Source organism: Aquarana catesbeiana, linkage group LG07 (genome assembly GCF_042186555.1).
Source record: "Aquarana catesbeiana isolate 2022-GZ linkage group LG07, ASM4218655v1, whole genome shotgun sequence".
Lineage (NCBI taxonomy): Eukaryota > Metazoa > Chordata > Amphibia > Anura > Ranidae > Aquarana > Aquarana catesbeiana.
Genome location: NC_133330.1, coordinates 62,745,933 through 62,767,394, shown reverse-complemented (window position 1 = coordinate 62,767,394; position 21,462 = coordinate 62,745,933). Strand labels below are relative to the sequence as shown.

At 39.9% G+C, this 21,462-nt stretch overlaps 1 protein-coding gene across 1 annotated transcript in view; it reads right to left on the bottom strand.

The window, feature by feature from the left end:
* DENND6A (DENN domain containing 6A) overlaps positions 1-21,462 on the bottom strand; it is a 118,120-nt gene that overhangs the window by 37,183 nt on the left and 59,475 nt on the right. The window contains exons 7-14 of the mRNA XM_073592245.1: positions 20,907-20,986; positions 17,516-17,578; positions 14,643-14,698; positions 12,600-12,722; positions 9,880-9,975; positions 9,172-9,266; positions 4,936-5,001; positions 4,759-4,823 (exon numbers count right to left, since the gene is read on the bottom strand). Coding sequence (XP_073448346.1) covers positions 4,759-4,823; positions 4,936-5,001; positions 9,172-9,266; positions 9,880-9,975; positions 12,600-12,722; positions 14,643-14,698; positions 17,516-17,578; positions 20,907-20,986 — 644 coding nt within the window. The remainder of the gene's footprint in view (positions 1-4,758; positions 4,824-4,935; positions 5,002-9,171; positions 9,267-9,879; positions 9,976-12,599; positions 12,723-14,642; positions 14,699-17,515; positions 17,579-20,906; positions 20,987-21,462) is intronic.

Sequence of the window (21,462 nt, the reverse complement as noted above, 5' to 3'; positions counted from 1 at the left end):
AGCATCTTTGAGGCGGTTTGGAAGCACTGTATAAAGCGCTCCCAAAATGCCCCAAACCCTCTGCAATGAATGGGCAGCACTTCCGAAGCACCTGAAAAGCGCTTCCTAAGCGCCACAACAGGGGCGTTTTTAACCCCTTCTTTGGGCTTAAACAGCGCTAAAGCTCCAATAAAACAAGCAGCGCTTTTGCGCTAACGCGGCCCCAGTGTAAAAGGGGTCTAAAAGAGAACACCTGCCAGATTCTCACTTAAGGTTTTGACCCCAATGAAGATATTTTTTGAATAGGCAAAGTGAGTCTCTTTAAGGATGAGCCAAGACCCTGAAAGACAGTGGTTTCATTGTGTCGCTTTTGATAAAATAAGATTTAATGCGGTATGCAAACCCCCTGGTATAAGCGATCACAGCAAATATTTTTGCCTGCAGGGCCCAGTATTCCACTGCTCCCTGCACAATCTGTCAAAATCAGTGTGCCTCCACATAATTTCCACCATCACGCAGAGATTTACATTATGTTCTTGGCTGCAGACACTATTCTTTGTCCTGAAACAACACGTAACACGCCTGGGAGAGTCATGACAGACGGTGATGTCTGGGGTCAGTCTCTCAGCACGTAAACCTATACAGGATCTGACACTGGCCTTCTGGCTGATTAGCCACCCTGCCAATATTACTATGGAAATCCTGGACCTGTAATGATAACGGTCAGGGTTTACCAACGGATGTCAAATTAAGCAGCAAGACTACTCTCCTTCATCCGTTTCTTCATTTCTGTGTCTCATTTTTAGGAACTTTTGATTTCATAAATCCTTTAAAAATTACAACATGTGTCAATTTGCGTTCAGGGTAGAAAATTAATTATACACAAGGAACCCATATGTCACATTTCCACCCAACCCAATGGAAAGCTTAAAGTCACTTTCTAGACCAACAGCTCTGACTGACTGCTTGTACGGGAGAGAAATTTTAAAAAGAAATCCAAAGCTGTAGCTCTACCCCCATTTCATTTTCTTTAAATTCTTATTTGAATGTGAGAATGCAGTTAACAATAAGAGTGGCTGCAACATGTGGCCAAAAAGACAAATTAAGGCAGGCCCATACACTGTTCAAATCATGGCCATTCAGCAGCAACTGGCTGAGGTTCGTAAGGTTGAAGATAATAGTCCATCCGGTTCAACCTGTGTTGATGTACGTGTGTCAGTGTCTATAATTGTTTCCGATATCTCTCTATGTTGTGTTCTTTAAGATGCACATCCAACAGTCTTTTAAAAATATCCATACTCCCTGTTGCCACCACCAATCGTGGAAGAGAATTCCATATCTTTAGTGCCCAGACAGTGAAAAACCCCCTGCGCAGTATAAACCGCTTCTCCTCCAATCTCATTGTATGGCCCCGTGTCCTCTTACATTCCCTGAGACTGAATAATTTTTTTCCTATGCTGGGATCGCCATTGAGATATTTGTAAATCGCTATCATGTCATGCGATTATCGATAGTGGTTCCTATAGCAATAATCACGGTCTTCTTCTAGCAGGGGGTGGCTTAGCACCCCCGCCACGAAAAAACAGTGACTCGGAAGAAGGGATTCCCGCATCAACACTGTCCTGTTGAAACTGTTCCGCGGTTGCAGGAAAGAAATTCTCTCTGTGTATGGCCGGTCTTAGTTGGACAATGTACAGCACATTAGCAAAGTTTGAGAGCAAACAGCGTTGGGTCTAGGGATGAACAATAATAAAGACCTAAATCGATGATGGTCAGTCTAATAGGTAAAAGCAAAGGGAAGGGTAGGAGGGCTCCATCACATTAGACAGTGTAATTTGATTTAAAGTGGTTCTAAAGGCTCAAGTTTTTTTTTTACCTTTGTGCATTCTATACATAAACGTAAAAAACCTTCTCTGTGCTGCAGCCCCCCTAAAACTTACCTGAGGCCATCTCGACCCAGCGATGCGCACGAGAGCCTCGGCTCTACAGGGACTCTCCCTCCTCATTAGCTGAGCCACTGCTGTCAATCACAGCCAATGAGGAGAGAGGGGTGGGACCAAGCTGTGAGGCTGTGTGTGTGAATGGACATACAGAGCCACAGCTTAGGAGCGGGCCAGCTTGAGTGCCCCATTGCAAGCTGCTTGCTCTGGGCAGGAGGGAGGGGCAGGAGCGCCAGTTTTTTTTTTTTTTTTAATTACAAAGCCTTTAACATCACATTAGGCACTGATATGTAGCATCAATTGGAGGATCATTAGTTACGAGTCTAAGTTTATACCATTGAGTATATTAGGGGAATTGGCGCTGTCCGGCTATATGTGCATAAATGGTGATTCGTACAAGTGCAAAAAAACGAACAAACGTGTAAAAAAATTATAATAAAACTATTATTAATGTTGTGCGTGTAACCAATGTGTTGCAGGGGCTGGGGTATATCAAAGTGCAAACAATACACCCAGCAATTGTAAGGTAATAAAGTGCAACGTGCTCCTAAAATATATGTGTATGTGCCAATATCTCAATATATGCCAAATATCTGAATGTGTATAGGGGAATGTGCCCAAGGGTTGAGAAAGGGCAAAAAAACAGGGAGTCCAGAATACAAACAATTATGGCAATCAAAACAGTTTAAGCAATAAAAACAAACAGTTTTAGCAATAAATAATGAAAATAAAAATAAGAATAATAATAAATAATCCCCAGCATATGTGCATAAAAAAATCCAAATTATAAAAGGTGAAAACAAATGTGTATAGAGAAAACAAAAAATCTATAAAAAGTAAGTGTCCAAAATCAAAGTCCTAAAGTGTATCCTTCTAGTGAAGAAAAACGTGGTCTCAGCATTAACTGATGTTGTCCCCGTCCTTTACTGCACCCCCACTCGTGCTTACACTCACCGGACTGCCTAACCCCTGCAGGGGTAAAAGGCATATGTAGAAAATCTTGCGATGGCGAATCCAGGAAGCGCTCCTCCGTCCGGGGGTATTTTATCCTTCTCTGATGTTGTAGTTTCCCCAATAATAAACATCAGATCCTTCACCCCCTCTTGGGGTCTCACACATCCATAGTATATGCCACTGTGTAGCAACTCCGTCCTTAATGTAGATGTGTTGGTGTTAGCACCAGGCAAAATATTCCAAAAGGATCCCCAGAGAGTTTCTGCAGTATAGGCAACACAAAAGCAGCAGTCTTACCACTACCAGTTTTGGCACAACCCATGCAGTCCCGACCTAGTACGATGCCTTTTTCAGCAGCTCTGCGTCTGGCTATAGCAGCGGGTGTGGTCCCTGCAGCCAGAGGGGAGTTCTTAATTGAACAGCTATTCAATTAAGATGGGAATTTACTGAGCCTACATTAAGGACTGAGTTGCTACACAGTGGCATATACTATGGATGTGCGAGACCCCAAGAGGGGGTGAAGGATCTGATGTTTATTACTGGGGAAACTACAACATCAGAGAAGGATAAAATACCCCCGGACGGAGGAGCGCTTCCTGGATTCGCCATCGCAGGATTTTCTACATATGCCTTTTACCCCTGTAGGGGTTAGGCAGTCCGGTGAGTGTAAGCACGAGTGGGGGTGCAGTAAAGGACGGGGACAACATCAGTTAATGCTGAGACCACGTTTTTCTTCACTAGAAGGATACACTTTAGGACTTTGATTTTGGACACTTACTTTTTATAGATTTTTTGTTTTCTCTATACACATTTGTTTTCACCTTTTATAATTCGGATTTTTTTATGCACATATGCTGGGGATTATTTATTATTATTGTTCTTATTTTTATTTTCATTTTTTATTGCTTAAACTGTTTTGATTGCCATAATTGTTTGTATTCTGGACTCCCTGTTTTTTTGCCCTTTCTCAACCCTTGGGCACATTCCCCTATACACATTCAGATATTTGGCATATATTGAGATATTGGCACATACACATATATTTTAGGAGCACGTTGCACTTTATTACATTACACTTGCTGGGTGTATTGTTTGCACTTTGATATACCCCAGCCCCTGCAACACATTGGTTACACCCACAACATTAATAGTTTTATTATAATTTTTTTACACGTTTGTTCGTTTTTTTGCACTTGTACGAATCACCATTTATGCACATATAGCCGGACATCGCCAATTCCCCTGTTTAAAACATTCTTGCATATTGGATTTCACCTAGGTGACTTTCATTTTTAAGGGGACAGCAGTCCTCTCTTGTCTCTTTCCTCCTAAGCGCGGACTTACTGTCATTCATTCAACCATTGAGTATATTGGAAGCATTTTCAATCGGATCTGGTTTTACTGTGCGACACTTGGGAACACACCTAGGGGAATTAGATGTTTGCCAAAAGAATCACAATATTCTGAAAGCTAGGACTAACAAGAACCTGCACCTTTCTGAACATTTTATACCTCCAACTTACAGGAGAAACAGAAGCAAAAGAAAGGAAAGGATTTTTTTTTAGGAGGTGACCGCTTTTATAACTTATATTCCATAATAATCTTTTAAAGCTGAACTGCTAAAGCCGGATGCACATTTCTGTAAAAAAATTTTTTTTCTAAAACAAGTACCTGACTTTGTGTTGAAAGCAGCATAGGGAGAGGGAAGGGCAGTACCAGGAGCCAATCAGGCTCTGATACATGCACATGTGTTGACATGGAACATGCAGACAGGAGGATTGAGCAGAGTGGCCATTGACGGTAGGGAGACACAACTGTATTCCATAACAACTGATTAAAATACCAATTCATATACAATTAAGCCTGAGAGAAATGTTACCATTACCTTTTGCAACTGCTTAATAATCTCTTCATCTTTGTTCAGGTATGGCTTATAGGAGCTATAGACACCTAAATACAAATAAAATAAATAAATAAATTAATTAAAAAAAAAAAAAAATTAAGATGTATTCTAGGTTTAGGTGTATTCTAAGTCCGCAGCCTAATGCAGAAATATACTTACCAGGCTTTGAATCCAAAGTCTTTAACGTTTTCAGTTTCTTTACTTTCACCTGTTTGGGAACATCACCTGCAGCAATATTCAAGCATACAATCAATTTTAAATCTTGAGGAGAGGCCATGGACAAATATATCAACAGTCCATTGCGTAAACATGGTGCAAAGTTCAGCTCCGATTCCACACTGTGCTACTTTATTTGGCAATTGCGCAGGCATGCAACACTGTACGAAAAATGAAATCAATATCAATTTTTTCACACTAATAGAGCTTTCTTTTGGTTGTATTTGATCACCACTGGGTTTTTTTTATATAAACAAAAACAACGAAAATTTTGGAAACAAACATTTTTTCTTACTGTCTGCTATGAAACATATCTAAAAAAAATAAATAAATAAATAAAAAGTCAATAAACTTTCTTAATGAACTTAGGCCAAAATCTATTCTGTTAAATGAAGTGTTTTGTAAAAAAAAAAAAAAATCCCAATAAGTGTATATTGATTGGTTTGTGTAAAAGTTACAGCATGTACAAACTATGACATTATATATATATATATATATATATACACACACACACACTAGAATTTTTATTTATATATTTTTTTAATACTAGTAATGGCGGTGATCAGTGACACTGGGTGAGAACTGACTGACGCGAACATCCCCAGTGACACGAATAAAATGATCAGTGATAATACTATACACGGTCACTGTACTAATAACACAAGCTGGAAAGGGGTCCTGCTCTCTCCCAGGGGATTTTCATTACATTGCCGTATCTTTATCTATCTTGGATGATAACAGCCCAGATCTGGATTCTGTGGCTACCTCTGACTGGGGGATTACAATATTTTCTGATATGAACAATCTATGATTATATCCAGTCTTCTATGAATATTCACTTTGATACGGCATCCCTGTTTGAAAGTATCATACCTAGACACTTGTGATCATTGATTCACAGGTGGTTCCTGGGTGTTTGTCCGGTGTTTCACTCTGACCTCATTGCGCCACCTTGCTTTTTCCCTTTGTTGGAAATTACTTTGTCGATCACTGATTAATATGCGATTCCTTTTCAAAGATAGTGAGAACCCTTTCTCTTTTTTGCAACTACTGAACCCCAAATGTGTCCTGAAGACGTGTACAACAAAACGCGTAGACGCATTAGGGCTCATATCACATATAGATTGTTTTTTGTATATATGATTTTTATCAATGTTTCTCTCATGTTCCTGTTGTTTGTAATATATATATATATATATATATATATATATATATATATATATATATATATATATATATATATATTATATTATATTATATATATATTTTTTTATTTTTTTTTATGTCAATAAATGCTAATATTTTTGTGTATTTCTACTGTTTGTTGTGCCTTTAAAGTCCGACCACAGGTTTTCCTTTTTTGGAATTCTTTTTCTTTATTTCTTCACAAATTTACGGATGAGGCATTTTGAGTGCTGTTTCTTTTTTGTATTCGTATGCCGATTTTACTAAGAGATGTGACTGTTTTATCTCCCTGCTTCGCAGAGAGAATAAAACAGCCACATCTCTGCTCCATGTACAGAGCCCTGTGTTGTTAATAAACACATGCCTCTGTACTGTCATTTGTTAAGACAATCAGCTGACTGCTAACCGACTTGTGCTGTAGAAAATGAAAGCAAAGATGGGGTGGCGGGCACGTGCCCCTTTTCCGGAAATGCCAGGTCACGTACATGTACGTGATCCAGCACAGCAGGGCTGTTTAAGTACCGTAGGCGGTCCAAAACTGGTTAAGGTAATTGCAAATGACAAGGTGGCACATTTTGCCATTTTAGTGCCACCTGCGTATGTACAGCATCCAGATCGCTTCCACTGACCCAGATCGCTTCTAATAGACCCCTGATGTAAGAAGAACTGGTTACAGAAAAAATGCTATCACATAAAGGGTTATTGGTCCGCTATGCGATAGCAATAAAGTTAAGTTAAAAAAATTAAAAGTACACTCAAGCACTTAAATGACCCTGAAAAAAGTAAGCCACTCCATATATTTTGCAGGCAAGAATATACAAAAATGTTGTTTGTCATATATGTTACACATCGACACGCATGCCAGAGTGAAAGCACTATCTCTAGGGCCAATATTCACCATTAAATTCACACTGATGGGAGGGCTTTTAATGAGTCCACTATGGAAAAAAATGTCCTTTCACAAGCAAGCACAATTTTAAGGCTCGACGCGTTACTTGGGGCAACTTAATCGTTTACATTTTACCAAAAACAGTGGTAATAAGTATATTGCGTTCTTGTGCACTAAAATGAAATTTGGTGTATTTTTACTTAAAACTTGTGCTTGATAAACTGTTGCAGTATTATTGTGTGATATAAAAGATTGGGACTACTACTTTTGATTCACAAAAAAAAAAAAAACACACCATTTAGGGGTTTTAACCAACTTTCAGGCCTAAAATTAAAGTAGTTATAAAGGCAGACATTTTTTTAACCTTAATGCATTCTCTGCATAAGGCCTCTTGCACACTGCAACTTGAAAACGCTCAGTACAGCTTTTTTTTTTACTGAGCTAAAATACATTAATTGTAGTGTCAATGCACACAGGTGCGTAAACAAGTTACGTGCAGTCTTCAATAAAGAAAAAAAAAAAAAACCCAGAAAAATATGCTTTTTTGGTTAGTAATTTACACCTCATTTGTACAAATGAGTGCAAATATCCATATTTACATATTGTGCATAACGAGAACGCGAGAATACATTTTCGTGCATTTGTGAGAAAGTGCTCGTGAAAATGTGCAGACACGCGAAAATGCGCAAATGCATATGAACGAACATGCGCGTAATTATGCACAAATACATAAAAAAAAAAAAAACACAGCTGAAAAAGCAGATGCTCAAACAAGAGTATCATGTGCAAGAGGCCTTAGCGTAAAAAGAAAAACACCTTTCAAAAGCTGGCGCCCCCCCCCCTCCTCTGGGGGCGGTGCCAGTCGGGTCCCCAGTAGCCGCTGGGATACTATACGCCCCAGAGTATAAAACAAGACCTACAAAATGGACTGTGCTCCCACCGAGGTCAGCGTGATGGAACCCCCCCTATGCACTGCAATGATGCGAGTTCCCACCACCCCCCTAACCTCCTACTCTCTCCTCCATGTCTCCCCAGTTTTTTTACCCAGATGTTGTGCAACATTATGCTCCATGTCTGAACCATACATGCTCAGCAATGTTTATTTTGTTGTATTTTATGTGTTTAATAAAAATAAAGATTGTATATATTAAAAAAAAAAAAAAAAAAAAAAAAAGCTGGCGCGCCCCCCCCCCCCCCCCTTAAATAATTCCCCTAGTTCAAATCTCGATGTGGCGTTGTGCCCGTCTGCAGCAACTCTTCTCCACTCTCTCTCCTCTCACAGGAGATTCGGCAGCCGCGGGAGCCATTGGTTCCTGCTGCTGTTAGTTAAATCCTGTGAGGAGGAAGCAAGAGACGGGGCCAAACCAGGCCCCCCCCCCCCCCCCAAAAAAAACACATTTCTAAATACTGAGGACATATTGCATATTAACATTTATAAGTAATAACACCATAGATTGTTGATCCAGAGAATATCTGACTGCCTTAGGGAAACAGGGAGGAATTAAAAATGTTCAATCCTAGTCTAAAAGGCAAAAAGCAATTTGTAAAGTGGGAATCTCTAAGGAAAGCCACTAACCAATGTATTTTTACTGGTTTCTTGTGCCTATTTACCTACCTGCAAAAGCACAAAAAACATCATCAATAAATTATTTAAAAAAAACAAAAAAAACAAAAAACATAAATATGTCACTATTGTGTAAAAAGAGATCCAATGTGGCCGAACTGGCACACGCACCTAAGGTAACCAAAGTATTTGGTTAAACACAGGGTATAAAAACCAAGCAGTGTCTAAGTGCTTACACATTTCAACCCAAACAGCATCTTACTCATAGCTTAGCTGAAACACGTAATTGTTTAGACACTGTTTGGATTACCCCCCCCGTGTTTAAATGTAATACTTTGGTTATCTTGAGAACGTATGTAGTTTTTCCAACATTGGATTTTTTTTTATATGAATGCACCGCTCAACTCGCATCACTTATGAACAGTTTGGATAGAGCACGGTGGATTCTATTTGTTACATATTAGAAAATGTATTTGACTGAAAAACACAATTGCTGGTGTCTCATTAATATTTATCCCTAGTTAAAAATCAATAAACTTACCTGCCAGTTTCACATCACCGATGCGGATGATATGTGGCCAATGCTGCAGTGTTTTTGCGAAGAATGGGTTGGTGACACCAAAAATGACAGAAGGCCTAAAGAGAATGGTGTATGGTTACTTGACAGCATAAAAAAATAAAAAATAAATAAATAATAATATGTGGGGGAAAAAAAGTGCCCCCGATTTACTCCCACTGCAGGAGTGGCAAAGATCATGTCAATTACCCAGAGTGAACTATACTCTTGAAGTACAACCAACACAATCACATTTTGAGGATTTCACTCAGAAGGAAGACATGTCATAATTACTAGGGTTGCACCGATACTGTGTTGGTTATTTTTAAAAAACGTGCATTTATTTAATTTTTTAAAGTTGAACTTGTCTTTTAAACAGCATATTAAACGATCAAGGTTCATACTAACGTACTACTTGGTTCACTCATGTATCTTTGGTATCTCAATATGTGGGGACTATAACAGGCCTGTGATTAGCGCATTGAACAAAATTTATCTAGTAGCTTAACCCATTGCCCCTACCTGCCGACAATTTTTCAATAAACATTTCATAATTTTTAAATGCAGTTTTCAATATCAACCAATCAAAATTAATTTTCGGTTGCAAAGATTTAAATGGCCCAGTATTTTGGAATTCCCACGTTAGAATTACAGAATGAGGTCAACAGTTGGAAATCAACAGAGAATACTTACGGTGCTTGTGTTCTGGTGGTATATTCCTTGAATTCGGCATCATGAATTGTGAAGTATGGTCTGAAATCACTGCAGTATTTTAAAGGTGATATGCAACTAAAAAAAAAAAAAAAAAATGTTGTTGTTAGGAAAAGAATACTTCTCCAGACTTGATTCAAAAATTTGTTGCTTTGTTACCCCAGAAAGACACTTCTAAAATTAGTGCAGGCTGACATTAGGATATTTGGTCTCTTCACCAAAAATTTTGTTTTATGAATTACCCCAGAGCATAATTAAGAACATACAACTATATAAAAAAAAGCACACTTTAAAAGGAGAAGTTCACTTTTACAAAAAGGATAAACGCACAATTTTTTTGACAGGTAACAAATATGTATTTTTTTTTTTTAGGGTAAAGCATTGCACCCAGAGTCCTGTAGACTGTCTGTGTATCTGTATGCCAACACCTCTGATACGGGCAGAAAGTTACACTCTGACAAGGAGCTCAGTGAACTATCTAGAGCGATCAACAGCTTCCTGGTAGTTCATCGAGAACTACAAGCTGACAGCCACAACTACAGTATGTGGAATGCACTATTCGCGATCTACGTATTAGAATTTCATAACACTACAATGGCACCTTTAATAGCAACGCAAAAAAATATTTCTAATGTGTCTCAACACTTAAGAACAGTTCACGGTGGTAATTTAGAATCTTTTTCTCTTTGGGGTCTGGAACAGGTGAGAAGATCTGTTAGGGGGGGAATACACACCATATCCTACTTCAGCGGGAGGTGTGGTGGATGCACAGATTGAATACTCGGTTTCCTAGTGGATGAACAGTAGAATGGATATAAACTTGTTTTAAAGTAAAACAATTTTTTGATCCACTATGGGTTAATTTTTCCCAGAGACTGATCTGTTTTTTTATTTTTCCTCCCTTCTTTCTCTGGTTCTGCCAATCTCACGTTTTTAATTGTCAGTTAATTTTAAATTAGATTGTACCACCCCTCCCCCCTTTTTTGGAGGAATGGATATTTTTTCTACATAAACTGGATTTTATTGTAAACCTGTATGCTATTAAAAAGGCTTTGGCCGAAACGCGTTAGCACTTCAGATGTAGCACTGCTGTTAGTGCCCAATACAGATTTGAAAGGAGAAGCAATCGTGTTGCTGGCAGTTTTTGCTAATTCGACAGCCCCAAAGGCGTAAATTTTTTCCATTTACAAAATACTGTGAATGAATGACACAGGCGGCAGGATAGCTGTCAAAACGGGGATTGGGGGGGTGCGGAGGCTAGTGCATTTGTAACATGTTACAGTCTGAATATGGCTGTAACATGTTACAAAAGTTTAACTTTTCCTTTAAAAACTACCTATTCTAGGACACTTTTGTAACACATTGACATTTAGCTCATTCAGTGTTATTACCTGTAGAAAACCATATAGCATATTTTTTGGAAGGCATTGTGATTTGTTTCTATGTAACTTTGGCAGATAATAATAACTGAAATATACAATAAGTGGCAGCAATGTGATACGACAATGAAAATTGTATAAACGTGGATTAGTCATATTAGGGCACTATTACAAGAACAAAGTTGAGTAATGTCTGTGCTACAATTTTTATTGCATAGCAAGCTTGCTTAGACCTTGGAAGAAAAGGGTAGGCGTCAAAAGCTTGTCCTGAAATTTTAACTGTTACGATAAATAAAAAAGCATCACAGACAGTACTACACCATGTTGTTGTAAGTGGATTAGCTGGCCAAGAAGGTTATAGTCTTAATTTAAACAGTGTAACAATGGAGTTAGGCGCAGCTGGGGAGCATGGGTGTGGGTTGGGGAGGGGGGACCTTTGCAGAGCTACTGCCACTTAGCCATTCATGGGCAAGGTGCCAGTGTCTCTTTGAAGCCCAACTGAACCTTGTTTATGCTGTAAGACTGCATATATAATATGGGGTTCTTTTAGTTATTTATTTTATTATACACAGCGAAGTGCCGCAGTAAAGGATAAAAAACCCCTTTGCAGCAAGCACATTTGAGATTCAGGCCATGGCTCTCTCCAAGCTCTCCAACGTTCCACCACCTCCTGAACACTACTCCAATCAGCAATGCTGGTCAAGGAGCCCAATATCTATAACTTTATATGCATCCTGACTGCATTACAAGGGTTCAACCTGATGGCTTTGTAGTGATGTATCTGTCTACTTTTTTTATTTTTTTTTTTATTTTACAGCTTTATGGCATCTAGATGTACAAATTATAGTCCCAAAGACACTATAAACAGTTTTTTTTAAATTCTAGACAAAAGTATCTATGCAGAGACACAGTTTAGAGACACCAAGACACCTTGACATGGAAGAAATATGAGACATCTGTATTATTGTCCAGAAAATACAATTCTATTCAATTTTATATGATGACAGCTCGTGCATTCAAAACTTCAGATTTTTCCATAAATGATTACTTGGCTATCACAACATGAATTTACAATGTAACAATGATGTCAGCTGTTTTCATTCTATTTTCAAAAGATACATCTTGAGTTCAAATTGTTAATGCTAAATCAGACTAAAGCCATAGGCCAAAGGCATTTGATATACGGAAATAACTATATTCGACAAATCTTGAAGGGTGTGTACACAAAATTACTTTATTTGACATACTCCTTGACTAACGTTTACTTAGATAGATAGATATTATCTCTGTAAATCCACACAGAAGAAGCCTATGAAGACTTACCCAACAAGGGCTAGCACAGTTTCAGAAGACTGTGCTGGAGAAGGAGCCATTACCACCAGAGGTTCCCCAAGTAACACCAATTCCCATAGCAACTGGATGTGGAAGAAGACAGGAGAAAAGCACCTACACAAAAAAAAGCAGCCTGTTTTAAATCATAGAAAAGTTCATCTCCTAAAAGAAAAATCACATTAAATTCAACCTGTGCTTCTAGAAAAACAAAACACCCTAAAAGTGTGACACGTCTCTTGAAAACCCAATCCTAGAACTGCAGTGGCGGTGCGTCCATAAGGGCTGATTCCATTGATGTCAGAAGCCCCAAAAGACCTAGATCTTGTCACTCAAATAACACTCTACAGTTTTCTCTTTCACTCTTCCCCTGGTGCTACATAAAAATTTATGCAGGGAGATGAGAGGTGGAGGAGCTGGGCCAGCACAGAAAATGAGCAGCTATGACATTTAGGGGGGAGGGAGCTGTGCTAGGGAAGGATCTTCCTGGAGTTGTCAAATTTTCTAGCAAGTTCAAAGGCATATTAGTGTTTTAACAGTGCATGCAAACACACACATGCGCGCACAGCAATGTCAACAACACCTACGTGTACAGAAGCAGTACCTGTAACAAATGAACACTTAGCACTAGCCCCACTATATGCATGTAGAAATTAGACCACCAACAATCCATAAATTAAGTCACAATTCTTGCACCAAAACAAGAATACGTTTGCAGCTGTACCCATGTTAATTGTGCACAAGGGGATGCACTGGGCTTGAACAGAAAAAGAGAAAGAGACATAGGAAGTGTACCATCTTGCAAGTCATCTACTTTCCCCAGCACACACTAGAGATGATCCAGTCTGGAGTTGCTGGCTACCCTGTACCACTGGCCATGGTATGAGTGTTCATTCTCCTATGACCCCAAGGCCATGTACAAGGTGCTTCCCTAGTGCTTCCATGTGAATGAATTTGGATATTCTATTTATCTCATTAAAATGTTTAACTGTTCAAGATCGTGTGTTGCCCTGTGTCTTTTACTCTCTTTCTGTAATGAGGCAGTACAGCTTCTTACATTGTGTAACATCATTTAATATTGATGATTACAAAAGCTTAAAGGAGTTGTAAAGGCGTTCTATACATTAAGATAAAAAAACCTTCTGTGTGCAGCAGCCTCCCCAGCAGGGCACTAATTACTTACCTGAGCCCCATCTCTCTCCAGTGATGTCCACGAGTGTCTTAGCTGTCCTTGACTCTCCCCCTGATTGGCTGAGACACAGCAGCACTGCCACTGGCTCTCATGGCTGTCAATAAAAGTCAGTTAGCCAATCAGGGGAAAGAGGGGGCAGAGCCGGGTCGGGGCTCTATGTCTGAATGGACACGCGGAGCGGCGACTCGGCTGCCCGCATAGCAAGCTGCTTGCTGTGGGGGCACTCGACAGGAGGGAGGGGTCAGGAGCAGTGAAGAGGGACCCAAGAATAGGAGGATCGGGGCCACTTTGTAAAACCAACTGCACAGGGGAGGTAGGTATAATTATAGGTATACAGGGTAAGTATAATATTTTTTTTGTTTAAAACAAGACTTTACAAACAGTTTAAAGTGGTAGTAAAGCCCAAATCTAAATATTCCTTAAAATGTTCCTTCCCCCTTTCACCTACTTACCCAGCATACCGTGTATAAAGAATGTGTATACGTACCTATTTTTAATTCTGTAAGGTCACAGGTCTCAGCAGCTCTGGCTCACCTGTGTAAGGGAGTGCTCAAAAACAGCTGTGAATTCCCAGAACTGACATCACCCATAGGCTCTCATGGCCCAGCCGTTGTCTGTAATCCCTCCTCTCCCCTGCAGCAGGTGATGCTCACTGACAGAGCTGCTGGATCACATCACATTAAATTAGATAAGTACACAAATCTTTTTTTATACAGGGTATGCAGGATAAGTAGGAAGAGGGGAGAGGGGATGTTTTTAAATAGACAGGAATTAGGCTTGTCTTCCACTTTAACACCTGCAAACAAGGCAACATGGAATTACAATATGTCCCATTATGTTTATACCTGAACAGATCAACTTCATGGATGGTTGGTAATAACACAGAAATTTGTGCATCTGTCTAAAAGAAGGAAAGAAAATAAACCGTCATTGGAATACAGTACAATAAGAACAGGAGTTATACAGTGCCTTAAAATTTTCCACATTTGGTCATGTTACAGCCAAAAACTTAAATGCATTTTATTGGGAATTTATGTGATAGACCAACACAAAGTGGCACATAATTGTGAAGTTGAAGGAAAATGATAAATGGTTTTCAAAATGTTTTACAAATAAATATGTAAAAAGTGAAGCCCTCAGAGGTTTGTTAAAAAACCTTATAGTGAACAAACAGCATCATGAAGGCCAAGGGACACACCAGACAGACCAGGGATGAAGTTGTGGTGAACTTTAAAGCAGGGTTAAGTTATACACCTAAACTGACAAGCCAGGCAAGGAGAGCATTAAACAGAGAAGCAGCCAAGAGGCCCATGGTAACTCTGGAGGAGCTGCAGAGATCCACAGCTCAAGTGGCAAAATCTGTCCACAGGACAACTATTAGTCGTGCGCTCCACAAATCTGGCCTTTGTGGTAGAGTGGCAAGAAGAAAGACATTGTTAAAAGAAAGCCATAAGAAGTCCCATTTGCAGTTACGAGAAGCCATGTGGGGGACACGGCAAACATGTGGAAGAAGGTGCTCGGGTCAGATGAGACCAAAATTGAACTTTTTGGCCTAAAAGTAAAACGCTATGCGAGGCAGAAAATTAACACTGCACATCATCCTGAACACAACATCCCCACTGTGAAACATGGTGGTGGTAGCATCACGTTGTGGGGATGCTTTTCTTCAGCAGAAACAGGGAAGCTGATCAGAGTTGATGTGAAGATGAATGGAGCCAAATACAGGACAATCTTAACTGAAAACCTTAGAGGCTGCAAAAGACTTGAGACTAAGGCGTAGGTTGACCTTCCAGCAGGACAATGACCCTAAACATATAGCCAGAACAATGGAATGGTTTAGATCAAAGCACATTCATGTGCTGGAACGGCCCAGTCAAAGTCCAGACCTAAAACCAATTGAGAATCTGTGGCAAGATTTGAAAATTGCTGTTCACAGACGCTCTCTATCCAATTTGACAGAGCTTGAGCTATTTTGCAAAGAAGAATGGGCAAAAATGTCACTCTCTAGATGTGCAAAGCTGGTAGAGACATTCCCAAAAAGAGTTGCAACTGTAATCGCAGTGAAAGGTGGTTCTATAAAAGTATTGACTCAGGGGGGCTGAATACAAAACGCACACCATACTTTTCACATATATTTTTGTAAAAAATGTTGAAAACCCATTAATCATTTTCCTTCTACTTGACAATTATGTGCCACTTTGTGTTGGTCTATCACATAAAATCCCAATAAAATACATTTACGTTTTAGGTTGTAAGATAACAAAATGTGGAAAATTTCAAAGGGTGTGAATACTTTTTAAAGGCACTGTATATTCCATTAAAAAGCTTAGGTACTGCTACTTCTTACTAAATTCATCATAACAGTTAGAACCAAATCACATATGTGTTGAGCTGCGCTGGGCAGCTTTGTTCAACATATTTCAATACATAGACAAGGCACATATTATTGTTTTCTATATTTTAAGTCCTTTTAACAAATTTTACAAGGATTTGTTTTTATTTGTGTTTTATACATGTTTGTGTTTGAATTACCCATTGAAACACAAAATTGTGGTTTTATTATTATAATAAAAAGTGCTGTGCTTTTAGTGGATATAGCCTGCAACATTTGGCCAACAAGTAAATCGAGAAAGACAATGTAGAGTATGTAAACATAGGTTGAGAGAGGCCTAGCAGTGCTGGGTCTAGTGGTGTACATTAAGAAATGAATGGCAGCCGGACTAATAATTAGAAAGCAAAGGGAAGAGGGGAGGCATCAAATTTTAGTTGAAAGAGGAGTTCCAGACTCTTTCCAAAAAAATTAAAAGTCAGCAGCTACAAATACTATAGCTGCTGACTTTTAATGTAAGGACACTTGCCTGTCCTGGAATCCCGTAATGTCCTCACCCGAACCAATTCTTCAATCGGCTTCGGGTGCAGGCACCGGCATCTCTAGTAAGGGAAACAGGAAATGAAGCCTTGCGGCTTCACAGCCTGTTTTCTACAGCACATGCGCGAGTCGTGCTGCAGCTTTGAATGGTCCCATAATCTTCTGGGACCTGTGATGTGTCCCAGCAGACTGCGGGGGAAGAAGGGAGGCTGAAATTTTGGCTCAGATCGCCCCACCAATCTGAGCCAGAAGTGGGAGCAGGTACCTGTCAAAACCAGTCTGATTAGATACCATTAATTATGTTTAAAGCATTGCATTATAGTTTGTTGAGTTTCTATGGGCAAAGTGTGAATGAAAGATTCCAAAATCTTTAAATTTTGAACCCGTTATGAAGGGAGGCCACCACCCATTCCATGCAAAAAATGTAGGATAATTTAGCTATGAAAAAAAAAAATAAATAAATAGTCTTCCGTGCTACAAGGCTTATGATAGTAAGCATTTGCTTGCAGCCCCTTCAGATTTTAATGCCCGGAAAATTAATTAGGCCAAAAAATGCCCATTTGGGAGTTAGTGGTAAGTATTTTGAAAAGCAGGACCTTTTCCCGCTGCCAGAATACAGCAATCACTGCTGCCGATTACAGTCAGCAGTAGTGATCATACAAAAAAAAAAAAAAAGAAAAAACTGACAGGCTGGATGTAATCAAGTTGATTGGATATATCGACTTCAATACAATCAGCCTGCCCATGGATGGATTGAAATTTGGACAGTTCCTACTGAGCCAGACAAATTTTGGTCTATCTAAGGCCAGTTTAAATGTATGCAAGAAATCCCCATTCAACCACTGTTACCTGTTGAGTCAAATCCACAAACTGTGTTGTCCCTGGCTTGTCATGTCTGGTTGGTATTCGCACCTGAGAGATTGAAAGTTGAAGTTGTACAATGAGTAGTTAGAAAGGTAACACTCACAAGAGTAAAGCATCAAATATACACCTGGCGTTAAATCCTTATTTTCCCAATATATTCAGAGAAAAGTCAGCAGTTAATCTACTTTGTTATCATAATGGATACTTCAGGATAGGATAGTGAAATTATGAAATTACAAACTTTGGACAGAATTTTTAAGCTGAACTCAAAGCATAAAAAAAAAAAAAAACAATTAAGGGAACGTATGTCTAGACTTTAAAAATGATTAAGTGCATCTTTAAACATAACTAGTAACTTGCAAGCCCTTGTACAGAAGAGCTCAGACTGGTAGATGCTCCAGGTTGTGGGCAGGCCCTCTGTGTCCTCACGTACAATGCAGGAATTTTTGGTACGGCATTGTACATGAGGACGTTACAACTGCTATTGCTAGATGTGGCGCCAAAAAGTAGAGGCTGCAGGGGACTGGTTGCATGGAAGGAGGAGCCTGCGGGAGTGAGGAATAAGACAAGTAAAAAGTCTGTTTTTTTATGGTATCATAGGCAACCTGCTCCCCACTGAAATGGTAGTTTTTTCAATTCCCTGGAGTTAAGCTTTAAAGCAAAATTCTGCTGCAATTAGAAGGATACAATTTTAAAATGATGAGTATTTATTAAAGAGCAAATAAAATCTAGAAACTGTGTCCAAAAAAACCTAGCAGAGAGCAAAAACCTAGTCACCAGCATGTTCTCTGTTCCCCCCAAAACTGATCCCCATTACTGACTACAATGCTTTGAACAGTGTGTCTGTGTGGATGCAGCCATCTTGGTAGTGGCAAGGCTTTACTAACATGTCTCAGACCCAACAAATCACCAAATCTCACTCCAAGTCTCCTGAGACTAGCAGTCAGAGGCAGCTAGAGAGAGATTAGAGCAACCTTAGATAATTTTGAACTGCAGTTAAACACATAGAAGGCTGTAGGCACAGAAACACTATCATACCATACCAGGAAGTGCACTTCAATTTTTCAAAAGGAATTCCAGACAAAAGGGTACATTTTAAGGGTTAGGCACAATGAACACTTCTAGATGTTCCCCATAATATAGCAAATATTTAAATTTTTAAGTTTAGGTCCACTTTAACATTTCCAATTAACATTCCATCTTTTCACATGCTTTGCATATAATATCTTCATAAACACCATAGTCTGTCAACAATAAAACCACCATTAGACTATCTAATTAAAGATGGGCTCGGGCGTGTTCGCACACTCCACGTGCAGAGCCCGCCAGGAAGTCGGCGCTGCGCTAATCACAGGCAGTGAGACATTTTCCCGATGTGCGGCTGCAGAGATCGGGAAATGTCTCACTGCCTGTGATTAGCGCAGCACCATGCCGACTTCCTGGCAGGCTCTGCTCGTGGTGTGTGCGAACACGCCCGAGCCCATCCTTATACCTTATATCTCTAAATACACTTTACCCTAAGCCTGCAGATATACAGCATTTTTATCATGTTAACAGTGGCCTAGCTGCTTAAAGTGTATCTAAATCCCCAAAAATTTAATATATTGCGGCTTACCAATCCTTAAATGCAGTGGCTGCATTCATTTTCTGTTTCTTGGCTTTTTTCCTTTATTTCCACCTATGATCCAGCAAGTACCACACTTCCTGTCTTGGAGTGTGTCCGTCTAAGATTGAGCAACGAAAACACTCTGGGACAGCAGCACTGTCTGGAAAGGGTATGGACTCGTAGATACATGTGGACTTTAAAAGGAGTTGTAAAGGCAGAAGGTTTTTTATCTTAATGCATCCTATGCATTAAGATAAAAAAAAAACTTCTGTGTGTAGCAGCCTCCCCAGCACCCCCCTAATTACTTACCTGAACCCCTTCTCTCTCCAGCGATGTCCACGAATATCCAAGTCGTCCAGGACACTCCTCCTGATTGGTTGAGACACAGCAGCAACGCCAATGGCTCCTGCAGCTGTCAAAGTAGTCAACCAATCGGGATAGAAAGGGGGCGGGGCTCCCTGTCTGAATGGATATACGGAGCTCTGACTCGGCTCAGGTGCCACCATAGAAAACTGCTGGCTGAGGGGGCACTCCATAGGAGAGGAGGGGCCAGGAGCAGCAAAGAGGGACCCAAGAAGAGGAGGATCTGGGCTGCTCCATGCAAAACCAACTGCACAGAGGAGGTAAGTATAACATGTTTGTTATTTCTTTGTAAAGTCTTGTTTTAAAAAAAATCAATCACTTTAAACCTAAAGTCTAAGACTAACAAATGAAAGTCTAACTCCCAATAACAGTTCTTAAGCAGTTACAGAAACCTCTTTTTTCACAGCTTGGTCATTTAAAGAAAGATGAAAAATAACAGATTTACTGGGTAGATCACAAGGTGAAAAATACAGGAAGAAAGCCTAAAAGAAAAAAACATTTGCAGCTATCACTTTTACGAATTGGTAAACTGTAATATATTACATTTTTGCTTTTGGGGCCTCTGTGAAATTTTGGATTCCGATTCTCCCCCTTGCTAGGCACTCATCACCACGACTTTACTGTCCTGCTGTGACCTCAACACAATGTATCGAGCATATGTGCTACAATGCCAGACAGGTACTCTTGCCCACACATCAAATGCATTTGGCCATGTGAAAGGATATTAAAAGGCCAAGTACAAGGAACATATTAGGACGTGTTCCTGCACTGTTACCTAGAGTTCACAGTGAAGCATTCAATGTAGCATAGGAACCAGCATACTTCATCCCCTGGTTCCTAAGCTACTGTGTGATATCTGTCATCTCTTTTGAATGAAGCCGTCACCAAGCACATCAGAGGTTATTGCAGGCACGGGCAACAGCAATTACAAGAAAGATTTCCTGCGTATTTTCTAGCCTCCGTTATCTGTGTCTGCGTCAACCCCTGATGTGTCTGAATGAGAACTCCATTCATCTGTAAAGAATAACAGAGGCTGTGGCAGCTGATTAAAAGGTTATTTATCGGCAAAGGACAGACAGAGCAGTAACCGAGACATAGCGCATCATCTTTAAAAAAAGGGGCCTAAAGATGGCCAAACTATTTTCAGTTAATTGCAAACTGGGTGGCTCCTAATTATTTCTTGTATAAACCCTTGAAAAGGCAAGCAACAGAATTGGCAAATCAAAATTTGCCTGGGAAGTAATAGAGTGTGAATCTACTCACTCACATCAAATGACCATCAAGCACAGTGGGTGATCCAAAAACATATGGGAACAGAGCAGTTAACAAATACTATTAGCACAGTTCCTCTTTGTGCTATCCTGCCATGTTTTAAGAATGATAAAGTTCCGCACTTAGGTGTCATACCTTTATGACGAGTCCCATAATTGGCAGATGCAGAGTCTTCCCTGGCATAGGAGGGGGCCATCGGTCTATATCACTGCAAGCTGCAGAAAGAAAAAAGGAAAGGGTTAGGCCTAGGTTTAGAGTCAGTTTTAAAGTGGAACTAACCTCTCTCATTCAACATTAACGTATAAACTCAAGTATAAGCCGAGGCACCTAATTTTACCACAAAAAACTGGGAAAATGATTGACTCAAGTATAAGCCTAGGGTGGGAAATGCAGCAGCTACTGGTAAACAATGCCCATCTGCAGCCTCACTGTGCCCATTTTTAGCCACACTGTGCCCATATGCAGCTACACTGTGCCCATATGCAGCCACACTGTGCCCACCTGTACCTTTGATTACAAACAGCGGGTGTCTCCCGCTGTGTCATGCAACTGCAGTCTTAGTTCAGCGGCCGTCCACTGTAACAAAGCCCCGCCTCCTCCTCGTCCGTGATAGATGGAACACTGATTCCGTTTCCCAGCATTGTATCAGTGTTCCGTCTATCACGGACGAGGAGGAGGCGGGGCTTTGTTA